Source organism: Pelmatolapia mariae, linkage group LG18, assembly GCF_036321145.2.
Source record: "Pelmatolapia mariae isolate MD_Pm_ZW linkage group LG18, Pm_UMD_F_2, whole genome shotgun sequence".
Lineage (NCBI taxonomy): Eukaryota > Metazoa > Chordata > Actinopteri > Cichliformes > Cichlidae > Pelmatolapia > Pelmatolapia mariae.
This window is the reverse complement of record NC_086243.1, coordinates 1,752,084-1,766,733: the sequence shown is the minus strand read 5'-3', so window position 1 is coordinate 1,766,733 and position 14,650 is coordinate 1,752,084. Positions and strand designations below refer to the sequence as shown.

At 43.5% G+C, this 14,650-nt stretch overlaps 1 protein-coding gene across 2 annotated transcripts in view; it reads left to right on the top strand.

Moving 5' to 3' along the window:
* The first annotated feature begins 1,024 nt into the window (after positions 1-1,024).
* Positions 1,025-14,650, top strand: part of rnf31 (ring finger protein 31) — a 52,207-nt gene continuing 38,581 nt past the window's right edge. For both annotated transcript variants that reach the window (XR_010091459.1, XM_063461346.1), the window contains exons 1-5: positions 1,025-1,180; positions 2,208-2,406; positions 3,270-3,416; positions 4,964-5,119; positions 7,841-7,897. Coding sequence is in view for 1 of the 2 variants with exons in the window: in XM_063461346.1 (XP_063317416.1) it covers positions 2,209-2,406; positions 3,270-3,416; positions 4,964-5,119; positions 7,841-7,897 (558 nt within the window). In the remaining variant the exon portion in view is untranslated. The remainder of the gene's footprint in view (positions 1,181-2,207; positions 2,407-3,269; positions 3,417-4,963; positions 5,120-7,840; positions 7,898-14,650) is intronic.

Genomic DNA, 14,650 nt, shown 5'->3' with positions numbered 1-14,650 from the left:
AATCTGGGAGTTTTTATTGTTTGGCAGAAACAGGCCAGACTTTTTGCCTTCCACTCCCACTAACATGATTGTTTTCATCATATAACCATAGGTAATTCAATATTCAAAAACAACACACAAACAAACAAAGGTCAGCTTTCATATATCCTGTACTTTCATTACATGTAAAATGGATGGTATTTATAATTTATTAAATACTACTAAACTAAAATAAATGTTTTAATAATTATATGAGATAATAATCATAATTAAGACAAAAAAGCGTGGAACACTTTACCAAGAGGCCTGAGAAATGTATCATGACTCTTTTTCTATGTTGGACAAAAAACAAGAAAGAGCCTGAAGCTCTCTGAGGCCCATACAGCATCATAGCAAACAGAAGGAGCTGTTGGAGACAGGGCACTGGAATATTGGTACTGTCATTTGGGAAAAACGGGAAGTTTAAAATAGATCCACTGCAGTTTCCTGTTGAAAGGAGCCAGCTGAGGTGTTGGAGCACCTAAATGCCACCTGATACCTCCCTGAGGAAGTACTCCACGTGCATCCAACTGGGAGGAGTTGAAGAGACAGATGCACATTCCTTCTGCTCTTTATGAAGTGGCCAGTGTGCCCTATACGAAAGAGAAAGACCAACTGCTCAGAGAAAAATGTAAATAAATGGAACACTGACCCTCCATCGTCTCCGATTCCCATCAACAGGACTGAATATTTAATGTTACATTTTTGGCCTTCATGAAAACACTGTGCTTGTTACATCTTATCGGATCTCATGTTTACAGCCTGGTAACGGCGCAACAAAACACATTTGACTGTGCCTGACAGGATGGTCACTTAACATTTCCTTGTGCAATAATGCAATAACCTGGAGACATCAGGTGCAGTATCCTTAACGTGAATGTGAAAGCAGCTGGCGCTGCTGCGTTTGCGCCGCAGAGGGTCCACTGGTGACGTAATCTGCGCCGCTTCCACGTTTTGCCCGAAGAGGGAGGGGGGGAGAGAGAGGGAGGGGGAGAGAGGGAGGCCCTGCCGCTGTGTTCCCAGTACAGCAGTTGCACGCCGCGCTGTTGCGGTAGTGTTTTGCCGTTTCTGCGTGGTTTCCTTCGGCGGTACAAACAGACATTTGTGCCGTAACAGTGAACGAAGCGGGATTCCACCGCAGTGCAGCTGGACAGCAGCACAGGTAGGAGGCCGGCTCACCGTGCCGATCCTCGCTAATAACAGGTTTAGGTGTGCTGCTTTAATCATTAATAATGAATCATTTACAGGACATTGTGCCGCTATGAGCTGATCATAGGCGTACTGCTGCTTTGCACTGACTACTGGAAATACACATCGTCCTTCTGCGTCTTTCTTTTGTGACCAAGAGGTCTGCAATCAGACAAAAAGCTCTTCGAGCAAAGTGCACTCAATTGTACTGCACGTGAAAACAGTATTTAGCAGCTTTGCATGTTCAGCGACTTGTTTCAGCTCATCTCACGGATGGAGCCAGAGCTCAGGGATGCAGTGAACACCTGCAAACAGAGTCACCAGTCTGTGTGTTGTGGTCAAATACGTGTTAGCACCTGGAGTCTGATAAAATCATGTGAAATATACTTTTATTAGGGCTGTGTAAAACTCCTAATTTCTTTATATTTAACTAGGAAAATGGGGATACAGTGATTTACAATACAGTACAAGGTCGGACTGCAATGACTGAAAAAGGCCAATGCCAAAGTCAAACTCTGAAAAAAGCCTGAAGAACTGTTGCTAAGCAAGTCTGTCTCTTTAGAAGTCAAATATAAAGAAATCAGAGATGGTAGGAACAGCAACAGCACAGCAGAATGTTTGAATTCACATTTCAATGACAAATGTAACTTACTTGGAATAAAGAGTTTTTACTGCATTATCTAAACGACTAAATCACCTGAGGAAAAAGGACTTTTTAGGAACACTTGAGAAAATTAAGTAATCTGATGTGGGCGTGGTAGCACAACAGCATTTCAATTACAGTAATTTGTGCCAACTTCCAGAGAAGAGCATTCCAAAAAAAAGTTCACTTTAAACGAACCAAAAGTGCCAATCTGTGCAGGAATATAAGACCAAAGGAATTCTTATTTCTCGTAGATGTTGAATACACTGATCTGAGATACTGTGCATGCGTGTCGTCAGATTTATTTGTTGTTGTTTTAACTAAATGGCATGCATCAACCGTGTGTGTGTGTGTGCAGAATGGCGTCCCTCTCTGAGCAGCTGCAGGATGTGCGGAGTCAGGCTGAAGTGTGTCTGTATTCTGGGGGCAGAGTGGTGGATCTGCGGGCTGGGGTAGTGGCCATGGCTAATCTGCCCTTACCACCCTGCTCTAAATACCACCACATTGCTGCAGAAACGATGGTCATAGAGAACAGCTTTGGCAGAAACAGGAAGGAGGTGAGAAAGATCAAATGCATGTTTATTAGTCCCATCTGGAAATATGTCTAACCTCAATCCAGACTGAGACCAAGATTTTTGGGATTGTAGGTAACATTTGGCTACATCTCACACTCTGTTGTTTGGATCGTGACTTGATCCAAAGAATAGCAGGTAGACAACACAATGAATGAAAAAGAATGTAATCAAGATGTTGCAATGGCCCAGGCCTCAGCCTGATTGATATACTGTGGTGGGAGCTTAATAAAAGTTTTGAAAACCTCAGTGAAGTGAAGCAAAACTGAGGGGGACCAGAATTCCCCCAACATGCTGTGAGAGCCTGATAAAGGCATGCACTTCAAATGATTGCTTTCAAAGAGGTTTATACAAGCTACTAAATCATCAGGGTTACTTCTTCACAAGGCCAGAGTCCCACAAAAATGAATGTGTCAAAGGTGTCCTGAGATTGTCCATGATCCTGTTGGTTTAATGATGTTCCAGCTCAGGAGCTGAGAGACATACAGACAGCTGAGTTTGTGACCTGAACACTCTGAACACTCGACAAAGGCTTCTGGTTTGACTTCTTCTACTCCTATAGCACTTATGTAGCGATACTGTCCGAGTGACGATGCTCAGTAGTGACGATGCTGAGTACTGCAACGGCTTCCTACGTGAGTATAAATGTGACTGCGGCGGGTACACCGCCCCCCACACACAGGCAGTTAAAAATGTGATGTAAAGGTCGACAGGAAGATAGATGTTTGAATGCGTTTAGTGTTGTAGTATGTCACACCAGTACAACTGAAACAGTGTGGGTTTAGCTTAACTGTATTCTTCTATTTCAGATTAAAATTGATGCTAAAATGTGTCTGCTTCCTTTGCAGACTCTTGGATCTCTTCAGCGCTTATCTACAGCGCTTAACATCCTCGAAAAGTATGGCTGTAATCTGACAAATTCCAACAGGCCAAAGTACTGGAGGACTGTAAAACACAACAACCCAGTGTTCAGGGCCACAGTTGATGCTATCCAGGTAATGATAAAGTATTATCACTCACTGTCCCTCTTCCCCTCTGTTTTTCTGTTCCTTCATCTTTCTTTCTCCCTTTCCTATCCCGTCTGTAATAACTGAAAATAAAATAAAATAAAATAAATAATAACAACAAAGGCTGATCAAATGGACCAAAACGGCAAGGCCGTGCTGATCCACTTGGCAAAGTAAATCCGTTGGGTATCTTTGTTGGCTTTCAGACATCAATTCTGACGGCTAAAAAAACAAACGGGACAGGCAAAAAAAAAAAAAAAGTATTACAAATCCTACTGTGAAAGAATACTGCTTAGAAAGGAAAGGGGGAAAAATGAAAATCAAAAGGAATGAATGGAAAGGAATACAAAGAGCACATTGGCTGTCAGGCTGCTGTGTGAGACAGATACAGACATTTTTACCTCTCAGATGTAAAAGGCTGACGGGATGTTGTGGTCACACCGCTCGGTGGGCAGGCGAGCGGTGTGGTTTCCCGAGTTTGTGAATGAGTTTCAAATCAATACCATCAACAACAAGGTTGAATTACAATGGCCTCAGTTGCAAGGTTTAAAGGTCAGAGGTCAAGTTTTACTGAAAAGAGGAGTGAAAATTGGCTGTGGTGAAAAGCTGACAGATTGGTGGAGTAGTCCAGGGAGCATGTGAGAATTAGATGTAAATAATGAACTGGGAAAGTGCCAAAGAGGCAAAACGACATAAAATGTTATTTATTATCTGACTGACAAAGCTTCACCTTCACTCGATGACAGGAAACTTGAATGGATGCAACAAGAAACTTGTCAAAGTAGAGCACACACTCTCAAACACGGAGCGTCAAATAAGCAAGTATAATGAGTTACTCCAAAAGGAGAACGAAGAGTTAAGAGAAAATCCCCACAAATCAGCAAATAAACACAAACACAAGGAAGCAATTTCAACAATGACCAAGGAGATGAGAGTAATGAGCTTCTGAGGGCTGCAGATGCACATTTTTCCTGATTCGACTGCTAAGACATCAAAAGCCAGTCTTTACCTCTCCTAGTTTCTTGTTGATGTGTGTGGAGGAGGTGGTTGGACCCACCCACAGTGAAAGTCCATCACCACCAAAGATGATGGCAAAACAAGCATTTTTTAAGGTACAAAACTTCGTCAGCAGGCGCAGCTCCTTCCCCAATCACAGATAATGGCAGCATCTCTTTCCTTCACCCTCCATCTGTCCTTACTCTTCTTCAATGTAGTGACAGTTCCAGTGCCAACAGACTGCTATGCTAGCTATAATCACTCAGCATGCTGTTCAGCTGTGTGTGTCTTAGTGTTCAAAATAATTTATGTTTCTTATGTTAATTGTGCCATGAAGTTTGCCCTGATGAAACTAATTAGTTGTGGATTCCTCTTTCTCTTGTTTTAATGTTTATGATTGATGTGATCGCAGATCTGTGTGAAAATGCCCGGTCCTACTGATGCAGACTAGTAAGAAGTGACGGAAATGTTCCAGTTAACGCTGCTGGTACTAACCACTAACATTTCATTACCTTCCACCCTGTCTGTTATATTCCCAGGGAGGACGCGCTGTACTCTGTCTCTATGGTTACTCTAATCAGCAGCCAGATGGACTCAGTTTCCCTGATGATGTTACAGATCCTGATGTGGGCAGAGTTGCTGCAGTAACTCTGGAAGTGATGAGCCTGAGAATGGAACTAGAAATGCTTATCAAGGTTTGTATAAACTTTCTGTATGCGTATTACTAGTTGTCCCTGTGCCAAGCCGACGTGAGTTTGCTGCAGAACCAAAGAGAGTTTTAAAAGGTTGGCTTTGACGAGATCTGTCAGTTCGATGTAGATCAGGTCATCCAGTAATTGGAAGGTTAGCGTTTCGATTACTGGCTGCTCCAGCCTGCATTAAGCTTCCTTGGGCAATGAATCCTCCTGAACCTATCACCGATGCATTCACGGGAGTGTGAATATGTGTGAGTGTTAGATATAAAATCTGAATGACAATGTTGTAAAAAGAGTGCTAAAGTACAGTTGAAAGGCACCAAATATGAACCAGTTTATATGTAACAAAGTCTCTTGTTGCATTTTCTTGTTTTTGGTCAGTGTGAACTCTTTGCTTTTTCCCTGAGGAAACAGTGAGTGTTCCTAAATATCGGGAAAAGTTGAATGTTGTATATGAATCTGTACTGGGTTTATAATAGGAAATCCTTTATAAATTCTACATTTATAAAACCTTTATAAATTCTGCATTTATAAAACCTTTATAAATCCTGCATTAATTGCATGTAAAGTGAAGTATTTTAAGCCCTTTACTCCACATGTGTAATAAGGGGGCCAATTTTCCTAATAGTAGATGGATCATAGAATCATGCTTAGGTATCAAGTTTCTATGTGGATAAATAGTTTGTGGTGGTCAACAAATTCTAATGCAGTCAAATATATTGTCATTGTGAGAGGAAGTGGAAAAACTATGTTCATTATTTGAGGTAACAACAACAAAAACAAATTCCAGTTCTCGTGTCCTGCAAGAATAATAATGTCACAAGACACTGAATAGAACTCAAACCAATGCCACTGCCAGCACTCTCCAAAATCACTCCATCATCAAAACCCTAAATCCTGGAAAGCAAGTCTTGTTCTGATGTTAAGTGTTGTGTGAGATATTCAAAGAGCTTTTTGATCTCGTACTGAGCTACACCCTCAAAAAGATCATGCATTATATCAAATAAGTCGGAATTACAAACATGGAAATACTTAAGTATGAATGTTTTTTCAAACCATATAAAAACTTCAATTGTGGGTTTTACTGGAGACTGGCAATGCATTTCAGGCAGGCACTCTTCAGTTTTTGGTAGCCCAAAGTAAATTTAAGTAGCCCGAATTAAAAAAAGAGGTCAATTTTTTGATTGATGTTTTGTTTCCTTTACAATATTATACATTAATGTATAATATTGTAAAGGAAACAAAACAACAATCAAAAAATAGTTAAAACACAAATTACAACAACTGTATAAAAAATTACAATCATCAACTCAAATATTTGGTTCTAATTGAACAGAAATTTTTATGAACTTGTAAGAACTGTAGAACATGAATCAGTCTGTGTCAGATCCTGAATCTGAAATTTCCACTGAAGTCACGGGTAAGAGGCAAGTGGAACCAAGATCTAGGACATTTGCTTTTTGAAGTTTGCAAAGACTGCTAAATTTTGCCAGTGGTAGTTCACTCTTTGCAACATAGTAGGCTGTCCTTAACAGATTTTTCAGAACTTCTTGTTGTGCTTGGTTTATTTTTAGTATGTTTTTTGCAAGTGGTTTTTGTTCTGGGAAAGATACTGCAGACTGAGCAATAATGCATTTCTTGCATTTCTCATGGTATCTGATGGGGTCTTTCTTAAAATTACTGGTCCCAGTAACAAAGGCGCTTGTCGACTCAGAAATCGAGGGAAACTCACAACACACCCGGCAGAACATGATGTTATTTAGCTCGTCATATTCCAACCACAGAAATTCTTTTGTCCATGAAACCAAAAAAGCTGTGCTTTCTTTTTCCCTCATTGTCTGATTTGTCATAACTTCTCCGTTTTGTGGTCGGCTTTTCTTTGGCTGCCCCTTCTTCACCCTGACCTGTCTTTGGCTGAGCAGAACTAAAATACCGGCGTAAATCCTGCTGCTGTTACACACGTACTTACATAACGGTCAGCAATTCTCTACGCAATCAACCTCTATGACATGTTTAAGCTTGCTGCAGGAGATTTCACTTTTCACGTTTGAATAGTAAGCTAACGATTGATAAGACGATGCCAGAGGAATTGGTGCGCAATTAATCTGACACTCACTAATCAGTGCTGCCGCTCTCTACACACAGTTCGCACGATCACAAAGTGAAAGTGAAAGCAAAAAACAAGCGCAAATTCAAACGCGATTTCAATATGTCACATATTGACAGTGGCTCATCAATGCCAATGACATAATTACTCAGCTACATTTGCGAAAGAATGCAAAAGCATTGACACACATTTTTCCTTCCTATGATAGCCCGACGGGCAGGGCTGAAATGGATTTCGGTAGCCCGACTGGAAAAATCGCTAGCCCCGGGACATCGGGCTAGCGATTTTGCGAGCTCTGCGCTGAGTATGAGTGCTGGCTGGTTCAGCAGTCTGGCCCTAACTGTCAAACTCTGGTTGACGCCCTCATTTTCTCAGACTGCTGTCTGCAGGAATGTGTAAAAATTCAGCAACGTAGCATCAGAAGACAAACTGAACACAAAATGGGTTTTGAAAAGTTCCTCAAAAGCCCCAGGGGATCTCTCTCTCTCTCTCTCTCTCTCTACATATATATATGTATATATATATATATATACATATATATATATATACACACACACTACTGTACATGCACTGTAGTTTTTTCATTAATTATGTCTTGTTTGGTTTGATCTCAGGAGGCTCATCCCCATCCTGAATTCTATGAGAGAATCATTCCTACACTCAGACACAAGGTGAGTCTCTTCTCTTACATTTAAGTGGTTAAAGTGGTGGCTCTCAAACTGCGGGAAATAAAACCGGTGTCATCAAAAAGAGCTTGCTACTGTGCTGACCATAGTTACGCTGAAATGAAAGCTTAATAATTCGGATTCAAACTAGCAGTGATCAAAAATTATATATGTCAAGAAAGCACGAGGCATGTCATTTGGAGCAGGTCATGACCGGGATCATACCATTATGTGAAAGAAGGAAGGTGTCAGGCTAGTGCTGTGTGTGGGCAGGATGTGGACTCAAATGCAGGAGTTAACTGAAAGCCCAGCTTTATTTGCTGGAACACTCTTTGTTAGAAGTAAACACGAACTAAAACTAACTAGACTCAGGAAACTAGAACTAGAAAGCATAGACTAGGAGAGCAGAACTGGAAACTAGAACTTCACCAGAACATGGAGGATGAGACACGGCACGGAGAAGGTGTGGATGACGTTGACGATGTGACACAGACAGAGAGAACCACATGGTTTAAATACACAGACGGACAACGAGAGGATGGGGAACAGGTGATAACACAGCAGGTATAAATCAAAGCTAACGAGACAGGTAAGACTAACACAAAGACATCAGATATGGCAACAGGGAGGAAACACAGACGTGGGACCAGGGCAGCCACAGAGACACAGAACCAAAGGCGCTCAAAATACAAAACAGAAACCAAACCCTAAGAACAAGAAAATCTTAAGAATTAACCTGAAACATAAGATAATAATAATCAAATCCAAAGCCACTGAGTCAACAGGGTCAGGACCATGATAGAAGGAAGGCAAAAGCCGTAATGATCCACTTGGGAAAATAAATCTTTCGGGCATTTTTCTTGGCCTTCAGACAATATTTCTGATTGCTACAGTGCCGGACAGCACAGGCACCATCAAAACTCTTAAAGCTGATGCACGGTCATTGGCTAAGAAGCTGTTTTCTAGCTTTTCACTGTAACTCCTTTTAGTTACCCTGACTCCTCGCTCAGCTTGTTTCTGGACCTCTGGTTTCTGGTCCCCTCTGGTGTAGCCCTCCCCCTTGGTTGCAGCTCCAAAAACACTCCAGTCTGTGTAGGCGTAGCAGGCTTGTAATTCCTCCTCGGTCCAGTCCTTACTACTTTAACCTCAGGTTTAGAAGTTTTTCATTTGTCTGTATGTAGGTATGAAGAGTTTTAAGGAGGAATAAACTGGAGGAGAGGCTGCTCGTGACCTTTTAGTTAAGATTGTGCTGACATACGCCACACTGTGCGCTCCCTATAGAATAGATGACCCTCTGTAAACATGATGACTTTCCATACTGGGAGCGCTTCATGCTGTGATAAGGAACCAGCTACTTTTTTTTAATCCCTTGAACTCCTCACATTTGCTAATACGTCACTATATAACTTTCATAAACCACTTTCTCACATTAAAATAATAACAACAGTAGAGTAGTCACCATCAACAATAAGCACACCTCAGAGACCCTCTGCTCCCGTACACATTAAACCCACCCTGTCTCCATCCACTAATGTTGAAATTACTTCCTGCAATTTCAACTTGCACTTCTTAATGTCATGTTTTTATATACATTAAAAATTCCCCTCTCCCCCCCTGTGGACGGTCTATCCTTTGGTCTTTTGGGGGTCCTTTCCAAGAGGCTTGGGAGCTTGAGGGTCCTGAGCAGTATCTTTGCTGTTAATGGACTGTGCTCTTGGGGACAGAGATCTCAGATGTTGTTCCTGGGATCTGCTGGAGCCACTCGCCTAGCTTGGGGTGCATCTCTTTACTTTATCCCATCCCCACTAAACTGTTTAAATCTGTATTTCATTGTTTAATAAATCACTTAATTACTTAACCCTTGTGTTGTCCTTTTGTCCAAGTGTATGGAAATCGGGAGGACATTATGAGGGTTAATGAAATGGGACCAAACGAAGCAGCAAACTGAGATTAAACAATTATCTCCATAAAACAAACAGTCCAAAGACCACTGGATGACATCACAGTGGCTTCATCCATCTTTTACATACTAAACAAATTCATGTTTGCTGAATGTAACCCTCATAATGTCCTCCCGATTTCCTTACACCTGTGGTCCTCAGGGACAAAAATGTCCGAAGGACAACACAAGGGTTAAATTCAATTCTCGATTTAACAGGGAGCCATTGAAGAGAAGCCAGTATGGGCGAAATATGTTCCCTCTTTCTAGTCCCTGTTCTGGAGCAAATGAAGGGTTTTTTTAGGGAGCTGCTTTTAGAGCAACTTGATAATAATGAATTACAGTAGACCATCCGTGAACTAGTTTGTCAGCATCACTTGGAGACAGGATGTTTCAAATTTTAAACAACTTGTGCTGATTAAAGAAAGCAGTCCTACATATTTGTTTAATGTTCACATTGAAGGTGTTGTGGAAAATTTAACAATAACCTGCAACACACCCAGTGAGCTTGATTTGAAGTGGGTTTAATAAAGACATTGCAATGTGGAGAGAGCATCCCAGTGAAACACCAGGACCATCTCTCAATTGTGGCCACCACCCTTACATCTTATATACAGAGACACAGACAACGAACATTCCACAAACTCTTACACGTTGGCCCCTCTCACGGGGGGGCTATGCCTCCTCCCTCACAGAGAGAATTATGACCTTGTTTTCTGCTTGGCCGTCACCTAAGGATTTACATCCCTGATAAGCAGAAGGAGTCCCACTATCTGTTTAATGCCTCCCATTACAATGGCCTCACTGTGTTAACATTCCACATGCATGTAAACTAGTGACAGGAGTGCTCTTACTATAGTAAAGTGAGAAAGTGATATTACTATAACTAATGTGATATGATTAAATATGTGATTAATACATGAGAAAAGAAATCTGCCACCACATTCCACCCTTTGTGATACAACAATTAAGAATTAAAAACAATTAATTAAGAATCGCATAGAAAAGAAATCTCCATGTGTTTTTAACTACTGAACATCAGCACCATTGTGTACTCAAATAATTCACAATGTGCATCCTCCCTATAGTCAGAAGGAAACAACAAATTCACATTTTATGGTCATCTTCTCTCCATCTGAGTCTCCACCCTTTGTTCGAAGGATGGCAGTTATATCATAAAAGAAAACACAATATGAGTTCATATAGAGAAATGAAACAGCGTTACATCAAGCTGCTCTTTCATAAGAACCCGTTGTTTAGATAAGGAAGTTTTTCAGTGTGTGATATATTTTTCCAGTTTATCATTAAATCCATCAACCCATGTTTCCCAATTTATTAACTGTTTCTGTAAAAAAACAAACAAACCTCATCCCCAGTGTTATTAGGGATCGAGGCACACATGCCTCACCAAACATCGCACACATTCCTTTGTGTCATTCTAATTTTACTTGTCCAGATGTTTGCCATCAAGGACAGTGACTATATTTGTACCTTTAGATAAATGAATACCACAAACATAAACTAACTTCAGTGTTAGTGCTTCTCAAAGTCTGGGGTAAAACCCTGAAGTAGCCATGAATTTCCACTCAGCCAACATATATCAAACAGTTCTGAGCTACATTTTACAACAGAATTATAACTCTTTCCTCTCTGTCTATGCAGTGTACTGTACTCTTTACTATTGTAGGGCCATCAGCCCGTTTAAAAGGTGTAAACCCTCTCAAGGGCATTTACAATTATCTTTACTGTGCCCACATCAGTGATTGGGGAAACCAAAACAACGACATTTAACTTTGGAAGAACAACCTCCTTCTTTAGGTGCTTCCAGCATGTTTGAGGCCTATCAATATCCCTCAATGAAATTGTGATAAACCCAAAATCCTGTCTTTACGGTGTCAAAGAATGTGTCAAAATTGAGTACACATGTCAAAAGAACTCACAACTGTTGCTACTATGTTTACTCAGACAATGAGGGCCTAATGCACTTACGCATCAGGAACTGACATGTTAGATAATCAGTCTACCTACCCTACAAAATGTGCACAAGTTGCTGTAAAACTTGCATGCTATAATTACTCCAATCACTTTTACTCATGCTCAGGACTCTAACAGAGTTTGTGATGTTTGGAGAGTCATGTAAATGCATATCATTTATAAAATGATTATTAACGTCACACCAACGACCTCCTTAACTTAAAAACATACTAAGCTTGCCAGGGAAACTGATTGGCTGTTTAAGCAGGTGTTATCTGCATTCATTTGCTGATCCCTCATGGTTGGCACAGAGTCTCACTCTGCAGTCGCTGAGTTGGAGCTTGGCACGCCCCTGTTGGAGGACGGCGCTCTTTTCACCCCTCACCCTCTCGTTCCAACGCAGCTTTATGGTTATTGCTGTGGTTCTGGAATCTTCTCATGATGACTAGTAGAGCTCCAAACCGCACGACCTTTGACCTCAACCACTGCCTGGGCTGTCACCTCTGCTATGAATGGTCCCTGCTCCTCACTGGGTCTCTGAAGACTTCTGATCAGCACCGAGTCTCAGTCAGGAGATTCCACCCTTGGGATGATTTCTTCCAGCAATACTCTGGCTAATGCACCTGTTTCTCTTTACTAGGAGGAAAAGCTTCTAACCATTTGGAAAACATATCCATCCATCCATCCATCCATCTTCTTCTGCTTTATCCAGGGTCGGGTCACGGGGGCAGCAGCCTAAGCAGAGAAGCCCAGACCTCCCTCCCCCCAGCCACCTCCTCCAGCTTATCCGGGGGAACACCAAGGCGTTCCCAGGCCAGCCGAGAGATATAATCTCTCCAGCGTGTCCTGGGTCTGCCCCGGGGCCTCCTCCCGGTGGGACATACCCGGAACACCTCACCCAGGAGGCATCCTTGTCAGATGCCCGAACCACCTCAACTGGCTCCTTTCGATGTGGAGGAGCAGCGGCTCTACTCTGAGCCCCTCCCGGATGGCTGAACTTCTCACCCTATCTCTAAGGGAGAAGCCAGCCACCCTTCGGAGGAAGCTCATTTCCACCGCTTGTATCCGCGATCTCGTTCTTTCGGTCACTACCCACAGGTCGTGACCATAGGTGAGGGTAGGGACGTAGATTGACCGGTAAATTGAGAGCTTCGCATTTATACTCAGCTCCCTCTTCACCACGACGGACCGGTGCAGCGTCCGCAGCACTGCGGCCGCAGCACCAATCCGTCTGTCGATCTTGTGCTCCCTTCTCCCATCACTCGCGAACAAGACCCCAAGATACTTGAAGTCCTCCACTAGGGGCAGGAACTCATCCCCGACCCAAAGTGGGCACTCCACCCTTTTCCGGCTGAGAACCATGGCCTCAGATTTGGAGGTGCTGATCCTCATTCCCACTGCTTCACACTCGGCTGCGAACAGTTCCAGTGCGAGCTGGAGGCCTTCACCCGATGAAGCCAACAGAACCACATCATCCGCAAAAAGCAGAGATGGGATTCTGAGACCACTGAAGTGAAAGCCCTCCGCCACTTGGCTGCACCTAGAAATCCTGTCCATAAAAATTATGAACAGAATCGGTGACAAAGGGCAGCCCTGGCGGAGCCCATCATCCACCGGGAACGAGTCCGACTTATTGCCGGCAATGCGAACCAAGCTCTTGCAACGGTTGTACAGGGATCGAATGGCCCGTAGCAATGGGCCAGACACCCCATACTCCCGCAGGACCTCCCACAGGACACCCCGAGGGACACGGTCGAATGCCTTCTCCAAGTCCGCAAAACACATGTAGACTGGTTGGGCAAACTCCCACGAACCCTCAAGTATCCTTGAGAGGATAAAGAGCTGGTCCAGTGTTCCGTGACCAGGACGAAAACCGCATTGTTCCTCCTGTATCTGAGGTTCGACTAGCGGACGAACTCTCCTTTCCAGCACCCTGGCATAGACTTTCCCAGGGAGGCTGAGGAGTGTGATCCCCCTGTAGTTGGAACACACCCTCCGGTCCCCCTTCTTAAAGATGGGGACCACCACCCCGGTCTGCCAGTCCAGGGGTACTGCCCCTGATCTCCACGCAACATTGTAGAGGCGTGTCAACCAGGACAGCCCTACAATGTCCAGAGCCTTCAGGAACTCGGGGCCAACCTCATCCACACCAGGGGCTCTGCCACCAAGGAGTTGTTTAACTGCCTCAGTGACCTTGCCCCCGGAAATTGGCGGGTCATCCCCATCATCCCCAGACTCTGCTTCCTCCTCGGAAGACGTGTCAGCGGGATTAAGGAGGTCCTCGAAGTATTCCTTCCACCGCCCGACAATTTTCTCAGTCGAAGTCAGCAGCGCTCCACCAGCACTATACACAGTGCAGGTAGAGCACCGCTTTCCCCTCCTGAGATGCCTGACGGTTTGCCAGAATCTCTTTGAGGCAGTCCGAAAGTCTTTTTCCATGGCCTCTCCGAAATCCTCCCACACCCGAGTTTTTGCTTCAGCCACTGCCCGAGCCGCATTCCACTTGGCCTGTTGGTACCTGTCAGGTGCCTCCAAAGTCCCACAGGCTAACCAAGCCTGATAGGACTCCTTCTTCAGCCTGGTGGCTCCCTTCACCTCTGGTGTCCACCATTTGGTTCGGGGATTACCACCACGGCAGGCACCAACCACCTTGCGGCCGCAGCTCAATGCAGCAGCTTCGGCAATGGAGATGCTGAACATGGTCCATTCGGACTCAATGTCCCCAGTCTCCCGCGGAATGCTGTTGAAGCTCTGCCGGAGGTGTGCGTTGAAGATCTCACGGACTGGGGCCTCTGCTAGGCGTTCCCAGCACACCCTCACTACGCGTTTAGGTGCACCGGGTCTGT